Genomic DNA, 8,941 nt, shown 5'->3' with positions numbered 1-8,941 from the left:
TGTCTGGATCTACAATTATAAAATATACAGTTTCGACTTATGAAACAAACCTCTGGATCCTATCTTGTATGTAACCCGGGGACTGCCTGTATATGCAAATTGCCATTCTAAAACCTGATGCAGTAGACTTTGTAAAAATTAACATTTGTATCATTCTCAAAACTTATGGCCATGACTTTAGAGATGTGTCTGCTGCTAGCATTGACCTGGTCTCTTATCTGAACTGCTGTTAACCTGCGATTTCTGAGGCTGGTGACTCTGCTGCAGAGGAGAAGTTCATCTGAGGTGACTCTTGGTCTTCCTTTCCTGGGGAGGTTATCATGTGAACCAGTTTCTTTGTAGCGCTTGATGGTTTTTGCAACTGCACTTAACACTTTCAAAGTTTTCCCAATTTTTCGGACTGACTGACCTTCATTTCTTAAGGTAATTATGGGCACTTGTTTTTCTTTACTTATCCGCTTTTTTCTAGCCATAATACAAATTCTAACAGTCTATTCAGTAGGACTATCAGCTGTGTATCCACCTGACTTCTGCACAACGCAAGTGATGTCCCCAACCCCATTTATAAGGCAAGAAATCCCACTTATTAAACCTGACAGGGCAGACCTGTGATGTGAAAAACTTTTTCTGGTGACTACCAGAAGAATGCCAAGGGTTTCCAAAGCAGTAATCCAAGCAAAAGGTGGATACTTTAAAGAACCTACAATAGAAGACATATTTTCAGTTGTTTCACACTTTTTTTGTTATCCACATGTGTTAATTCATAGTTGTGATGCCTTCAGTGTGAATCTACAATTTTTATGGTCACGAAAATTTAGAAAACTCTTTGAATGAGAAGGTGTGTCCATACTTTTGGTCTGTACTAATATATATTGCATGCAACTGTGTATCAAAGTTTGCTTGCTGGAACAGAAATTTGGTCATCAGAGCATTACACGCATAAGGGAGAGGTAACTTTCTGAGAAGAAACTGGTTAACTTTATTATGGTTAAACATTATATAGTTCATTTTTACAATAAGTTTTTATTGAAGTTAAAAACTACAGGTGACCAATCTCACCATAGTGTATGCTATAATAACTGAATAAAACACCTTGTTAGCCGCCTTATTAGGTGGAACTAGCACATGAATGATTTATCAACTTAGAGATTCCCATCCAAGGCTTCACAAACACTTCAAAAGTGCAAGTAGAAATCTAAAACAAATAGAAAATAAGTAAAAATTAGCACTTTAATATAGCAGCCTTTCTGATCATCAAATTACTAATTCAATTACATCATGGTTTATGGATGAAGACAAGTTACAGGACAAGGTTACAATGTTGATCACAGCTCAGCTTCTATTTTGCAACAGGTCATTTTAATGAGCTCTCAGTGGATGCTATAGGCAATAGATTACACTCTTGGTATGTAATCATAAGACAGCTTATGATTAAAAACTGTGATGATTACCCAAGGCAGAGACATTAGATCATCTCTGATACTCCAGTCACATCCAAAGCTGCAGTGTTATCCTTGCCGTAATATATCCAATACTCCAGTCACAAATCCAATCACATCCAGAGCTGCAATCATTTACCGTTATATGATCTCAGATGACTACAGCTCTGGATGTGGTTGGAATATCAATCTGCAGTTATATCATTTCCGATATTCCAGTCACATCCAGTGCGACATACACTACATATCTGCAAGTACTTCTTGAATTATCTCCCACAATCCCATGCTCCAAGGGATGAAAAGACAGACAAACACTATTTATTCAAAGCTTGGACACATTTCTAGGAAGGAAATCACGTATATACGTATAAACACGTGGCAGAATTAACATCACAACACTGCAGGGCCAGCTTCTAATGACACCAATCTCAATGTAGGGCCCCACCAGGAGAAATAGCACGGTTACAAGAACCAGGGAAGGTAGTGTGAACATGTACGGATCAGGAGCAACGCAAATTTCAGTTTTTGGTTTGATTTTTTTTTATGTCCGAAATATTTTTTGTTAACCCATTCATTTACGGTATAGCTAAGAGCAATTATTTACTATCTTTGGCAATGCCAGGTACTACTGCTAGCAGAGAATATAAACCAGTTCTAATTAATATTTTCCTAAAAACTATGACTGCTCCAGCACCTATGCAGCAACTGTCCATGGGCGCCAATTGGTTTCCCTGACAGCTGAAAGGGAGAATGCTGTATGGGACTACAATGGCCGTCATATGGCAGTCTCTATTTCACTAAAAGAGAGGAAGTTTATTCACAATTTATACTGTACAAGTGTTCAAGTACCCAACGTGTCCTGATATAATAGTAAAAACAAACAGTTTGTTCATAATCTACTAAACATGAAGATGTGATCTTAATCTACAGTACCAATCTTTCTCTGAAGAAGTTTTAGGAATCAGAAAAATGGAGAGTGGTGTACAGTATCTGTGTCTACTTGTAACCTGCAGGAATACAGCGTATCTGTGAGTTTAACGGAAAAAAAAAAAACATATTTAACAGAGAACCTGTCATGCAAACTAACCCAGCCAAAATAAAGACCTCATTTAAAACTATTATTAAAAATCATTGCCCTTATCCCTAAACTGTTCCTTTCCATGGCTGCAATGTTACAGAAATCAGTTTCTAAACTTATATGCAACTCACATGATGAGAGTCCATCACTAGTGAGTCACACATGTAAAACAATTACTTGCATTGCCCTGCCTCCTTGTTATTGATTGACAGGCTATGATATTCTGCTGTATGGATATCTCTGTTTCATCACTGGGAAGGACCAGGTTGACATCATCTATGGTCCTATAACATTTTCAACATCTACCCGATGTATGTATCTGATTACATGAAATTACAGCATGCCTTCCTGGAGGATGGAGAAGAGTAGAAGTTCATGGAGGCTGCTGTGATTTCATGTGATCAGATATATGCCTGGTCTACAGTTTGCTAATGTTAGAAGGCTAAAGTACCTTTGATGCTGTCACTCTGGTCACATGACATGCTCGGAAGAGAGATGGGAGGGGCCGGCCGAGCATGACAAGCCTTCTTTGATGCCAGGGATATAAAATAAAGTTTATTTCTGGGGATATGAGGGAAACTATTTTTATCTAAAAGGAGGTCAATAAATTAACAGGGCTCTACAGGAACCTGTCACTAGCTGTATATGCGAAAATGTGACAGCTTCTCTTTAAGATCTTGTTACAGATGTTTAGATTTCTATATTATAAAGCTATTTTTTTCTACCTAGTATTGCCCTATGTACTCAAAGTAACGTATATGAAGCATGAGCTGCATTTTAATAAAAGGTCATATCATACATTGACACCAACATCAGACTCATATCAATCAGCTGCCCACAGCAACTTCCAGCCCCTGAACAGAGATTGAAGCAACCTCAGTTTTCTATGTACTGACAGAGCAGGGTTACTGCAGCTCTGTTGCGGTTCACAAATTGCATTTCATCTGTCATACATACCCATCCAAATATAATGACCTACCAGAAGGTAAGATCAGAACAGAAATAACTTGAAAATAAATAAGGGGAAAATAAATTCTAAAGCTGGACAATACCTTAGCAAGCGTAGGATCTGTATGGAGTTGACAGGCATTTGCATTTGTGGCTGGCTTCCTACAGTTTGTCCGTCCAACATCCACATCCAATATGTACTTTATTCCAGATACAACCTATTTTGGAGAGGAAGGAAGAAATCTTACATGTTGACTATAGTACAAGATGTACATACTTACCATAATGACATTTTGAAGTTCATCAGATTCTGAATCCACCAAATATCTGGTAGCGTCTAAACATAGATAAGCCTCATACAGCATCATATATGGACCCAAAGTCCACATGAAAAACTTAGAACAAGACCTGTTTTGGACTGGTTAATATGCAGTGCACATGAGGTTAGGTTTTTAAACATAATCTGCATGTAGGCCATAAAAGGTTCACACATGCATTGTACATCTATCCATATACCTCCACTGGACTATCCGTGTTCACCTCCGTCTGGTCTGTATACAAAAGTTTACTTCTTGAAACACACAATAGAATATTGTAATGAAGTGCATCATTTCATCCCGAACAGAGCCTAAATACTATTACAATTTAGGATAAGAATAGGCTCACACCTCGTTTTTATCTGTCTAGGAATAAGGGAGGGCTATATGCCGATGCAAGATTGTATGATAGTGACCGCGCTCCGGCATACATCAAAAGGGCCAAGCCTCTTGCACGCCTCCAGGTAAAACATATATTTGCATAAAAACCTGGGTTTTGAAAATCTTTGGCCACATGGCGTGGAGGTGACGTATGCGTTTTAAGAATCGCAAATTCAGAAAACTGGCGTAGAAGCAGTGATAAGTCTCCCCCATGATGTGAATGTAGCTTTTTTCTTTTTTTTACAAGACTATGTTTAGCGGGAGAAACATGTTCCAGATTTCTGCCACATTTCTTGGACTAGTCACGGCCTTATGACCTGAACTTATTGCATCAGGGGTAGTTATGATGCAGAGCGCTCTGGAACGACCAGGATGCTACAGTACCTGGCTGACATAAAGCTGTCTTATACGTATAAAACCTGAACATGTTGCAACATCCCCCACCGGGGCCTAGCCCTTGAGGTGAGGCCTGGAGACAGCCGGGGCCCGCGGTACCGGAGTGGCTGGCGGTTGCGGCCTAAGCACGCTATTGTCATGGTGCTTGGTACGGGGGAACCGGAGGGCTGTCCTACAGCCTGGCAGGTCTCCATCAGGGTGGTGTTGGCAAGAAAAGATGAGGGAGAGGCCGCTATAGCGGATCTCCCTGGGGCAACCCCTTAATGTCCCGAGTGTGAGTCTCTGGGTGATGGACAGGGTGCCGGTGATGAAGGCAGCCGTATTAGCAGGGACCAGACGGAGACAGAAGTTGAAGAAAACAACTTACAGTTCTTTATTTGAACCGGCAGGAACCGCAGCAACATGCCTTTAACAGGTAGATGGAGCGCTGAGATGTGAATTGGAGGGAGCCTCAGGAGATAGTTCACCAGCCTGGATGTAGAGGGCAGGCTGGGAGGCAGCTGTGTCCTGGTAGGAAGCTTCAGCTTGTCCTGTAGGGCTTCAGGTATCACCTTTAAAGGTAAGATGATACCCCTTTTCCTCACTACACTAACTCTAGTCTAATACTCCACTCTTCAGAGGCAGGGGCTAAGCTCTTCCTGCTCTGGTATGGGCTAGACAGAGATTCCTCACTCACTCACTGATCTCTAGGATTCCACACTAGAATCATCTCTCTAATTCCCCACTCGAATAATCCTCCAGAACATTCCTGGCCAGAGGTTTTATTACCTCCCTTTGGTCAGGTGGTGGCTGCTCCTCCAATCACATCTCAGCTTACAGAGCACAGGATGTAACACATATCATTGGACAATAGCATCTTGCATCATACAAAATACTTAACCTCTGCCTTGCCAGGCAGGATTCACCACTGCAATATCCCCTATGTCCTATCAGGACCATGTAGTTTAATGTGGATACATGCAGGTGGGACGTATTCGCAAACACTCCCTCGCCATTGCATCGGCGAGGGTGTTGCAATGTGCTATAGTGAGTTTTGAAGGACGTGGCAGAAACTTGACTATACGCAGTTTTGTGAAACCTCCTTGCATAGACAACAGTAGGTTTTAAGCCTCGACGTGGAAAAGAATGAGCGAGTGATAACAACAGACTATCCTAAGCTACAGAATATGTCAGGAATTATGAGGAAATCCACATGTGTATCTCAGGAAGCCTAAAATGAAACAAACAAGAGAGCCAAGGGGCTCTCAATGTGCAGGTTATCTTCCAGTAATCGTTGAGTGACAGTAGTGTAAAATATTACACTCACCTTTTTGAGCTGTGCTGATGGCACAACTCATGTATACATTTAGAGATATGAAACGTAGTGGTGCCTCCTGAAGGTTTTTTTCTCGGTGTGAATACCGACCAAAAGTTCAAAGAACTCAAAGAGCCCTCTTCGTGAACCCATGGGAGAGTTTTACTACTTTTCCTGATATTTGGAAAAAACTGCATTTCTTAGGAAGCCTAAAATGTGCAAAATCACAGAAAATACTGGCGGAGGGCTACATGATTTATAGTAGTAAGGGGTTAAGAGGGTGAGCTCTGCAGGGCATCACAACACATCCAGCTCTGCAATGTTCTCTGCTGAGCCACAGATAATCTGCCCAGTAATCACTTCATGGCAGGACAAAGCACCAGCCATATACAGTCACTACACAGCCCCTGCTAGTACCCTTGTACCACCCCAGTACTGTAACGCTCAGCCCCGCTACGCACAAGTACTGCGGTCCCAGGAGCCTCCTGATCGGGCACTGACCTGTTTTTTGGCTTTGTTCACTTTCACCGCCCGGTACTGGAACATGTCATTGCTCTGCTTGTTATACTGGGATAATGCAGATTCCATAGCCTGTTTCACCCCTGCGGAGTCAACATCCAATGGCTCCCATCCTCCTAATAATTGGCTTGCCTGTGTGATAGCAGACAAGCAGACGAGCACCGCCAGCACAACACACAGCCGCGCCATGACTGTCCGGGGGTCGCAGGGCACTGCGTATACAGGGAGGTGGCTTCTCCCAGGAATGCGGCCGCCATGTTTAGTGTGGGCACCGCACCTCTTGTCTGCCCGTGGTGAAAGGGCTCGTCACGCCATTATTTCGGTGATATACTTATTGCTTAGCTTTCCGTTATGTGTCGCAGCAATTATGTATAGAGAAGAGATGTATACAGGCGAAGAAACGAGAATTTGCCCAAAGTAAAGATTCATTTTGCACAAAACGGACAAATACGCAGGGTCACGCGAGAGAGAGGAAAGGGGGCAGTGACCCGTACATTGTTACATTGCAAAAGCCAAACTGGATATAGGAAGTGGGTGAAAAACATAACATTGAAGACTGTCACGATAAAATGCACTTTGCCATGTTTATTAGCACAGGCCTTGCTGGGAGCCAATTCTCACCAAACAAAGCCTTGTTCACACAACATATTATAGTCGTGTCATACAGTCTGTGGGTGTGTAAATATGGGAAGATTGTGCATTGTACGTCCATCTTAATAACTAAGTGGCAGTCCCCTACTTAAGAACACCCGACTTACAGATGACCCATAGTTACAAACGGACCTCTGGATGTTGGTAATTTACTGTACTTTAGTCCCAGGATACAATGATCAGATGTAACACTTATCACAGGTGTCTGCAGTTTAGATTTATTGTTAATCCCGGATTTTATGACAACCCAACATTTTTAAAATCCAGTTGAGTTGTCACGGAGACCAAAAAAATTTGGCTGGGGCTACAATTATAAAATATACAGTTCCAGCTTACATACAAATTCAGTTTAAGAACAAACCTACAGAACTTTAAAAATAAGAAATAATAAACAGCCAGTGGCATAACTAGGAGAGGCAGGGCCCCATAGTGGACTTCTGAATGGGGCCCCATTTACCCCTTAAAAATATACATACACCATATATATGCACATACATACATAACCATATGCACCCATGCATCATATACACAGACATACAACACATACACAGCACATATGCATACACATTTAGAGCATATATGCATCACATATAGCATATTCACATACAATACCGCAGTTGCCTGGGCCCCCTGACACTGTGGGCCCCATAGCAGATGCTATGGCTGCTATCCCTGTAGTTATGCCCCTGCTTAGTGCTTTCATGACTCCTTTCCCATTACATTTATAACCCTCCTTTTAGTTTTCAATTTCTTTTATGTATGAAAGATTAAACCCTTCACGCCGATGCCCTTTTTCATTTTTGCTTTTTAGTTTTTTAATTCCCGCCTTTAAAAATCCATAACTGAGTAACAGGTTGGACTTGTGTCTGTAAAATGCTTTTTGTTACTAACAGTGAATTAGGGAATGTGTTAGTTTGTTATCCTGAATATAACTAAGAATTTTGTCTTCATGGGAATACCCCTTTAACCCCTTAACGCTCTGCGCCGTTGCTCTACGGCGCAGAGGTGCAGGGAATGTATGAAGAGGGCTCACGGGCTGAGTCCTCTTCATACAAGGGTGGGGGTTGTTGCATAATGCAGCAAACCCCCACCGCTAATAACTTTGTTTGTCCCGAGGCTAAATGGCTTCTGCAGATTCGTTACAATGAGCCAGTGGTTCATTGTAATGAATGACCTGCAAAAATGCCATATACTGCAATACAGCAGTATTGCAGTATAATGTAGGAGGCAAAAAAAAGTAAAAAAAAAATAATAAAAATAAAATATTAAAAATTCAAATCACCCCCTTTCCCTAGAACTGATATAAAACATAATAAACAGTAAAAATCGCAAACATATAAGTTATTGCCGCGTCCCAAAATGGGCAATCTATCAAAATATAAAAACGGCCGGTGGTGACCTCCGAGACGGAAAATGACGCCCAAATATCTGAAATGTGACTTTTACACCTTTTTACATGACATAAAAAATGGAATAAAAAGTGATCAAAATGACGCACAGACCTCAAAATGGTAGCAATGAAAATGTCAGCTCATTTCGCAAAAAAATGACACCTCACACATCTCCGTGCGCCAAAGTATGAAAAAGTTATTAGCGTCAGTAGATGGCAAAAAAAATTTTCTTTTTTGTACCCATTCATTTAATTTTTGAAAATGTATTAAAACGCAATAAAACCTATATAAATTTGGTATCACCGCGATTGTACCGAACCACAGAATAAAGCTGAGGTGTTATTTGGAGAGCACAGTCAAAGTCGTAAAAACTGAGCCCACAGGAACGTGACATGCGTTTTTTTTTCCAATTTTTCCACATTTGGAATTTTTTTCCAATACACGGCATGTTAAAATAAATACCATTACGGGAAAGTAAATTTTGTTACGCACAAAATACGCCCTCACACATTAAAATGAAAAAGTTA

At 41.1% G+C, this 8,941-nt stretch overlaps 1 protein-coding gene across 1 annotated transcript; it reads right to left on the bottom strand.

Moving 5' to 3' along the window:
- Positions 1-955: 955 nt before the first annotated feature.
- Positions 956-6,641, bottom strand: LOC140121842 (cystatin-like). Its single transcript, XM_072141928.1, has 3 exons — positions 6,355-6,641; positions 3,570-3,683; positions 956-1,195 (listed from the first exon to the last, which is right to left on the bottom strand). Exons 1-3 carry the CDS (start codon positions 6,559-6,561, stop codon positions 1,109-1,111), a joined length of 408 nt encoding a protein of 135 aa, XP_071998029.1. The 5' UTR covers positions 6,562-6,641; the 3' UTR covers positions 956-1,108.
- Positions 6,642-8,941: the final 2,300 nt, after the last annotated feature.

Source organism: Engystomops pustulosus, chromosome 3 (assembly GCF_040894005.1).
Source record: "Engystomops pustulosus chromosome 3, aEngPut4.maternal, whole genome shotgun sequence".
Lineage (NCBI taxonomy): Eukaryota > Metazoa > Chordata > Amphibia > Anura > Leptodactylidae > Engystomops > Engystomops pustulosus.
The sequence above is the reverse complement of the archived record's forward strand: the minus strand, read 5'-3'. Positions and strand labels throughout refer to the sequence as shown.

What these genes read in the sequence shown, in the direction of transcription:
- LOC140121842 (XM_072141928.1), bottom strand. Translation starts at nt 6,561, where the DNA reads ATGGCGCGGCTGTGTGTTGTGCTGGCGGTGCTCGTCTGCTTGTCTGCT. An exon ending in TGAACAAAGCCAAAAAACAG is followed by an intron (nt 3,684 to 6,354) that starts GTCAGTGCCCGA and finishes TCTCCAAAATAG; the next exon opens with GTTGTATCTGGAATAAAGTA. An exon ending in CAGATCCTACGCTTGCTAAG is followed by an intron (nt 1,196 to 3,569) that starts GTATTGTCCAGC and finishes TATTTGTTTTAG; the next exon opens with ATTTCTACTTGCACTTTTGA.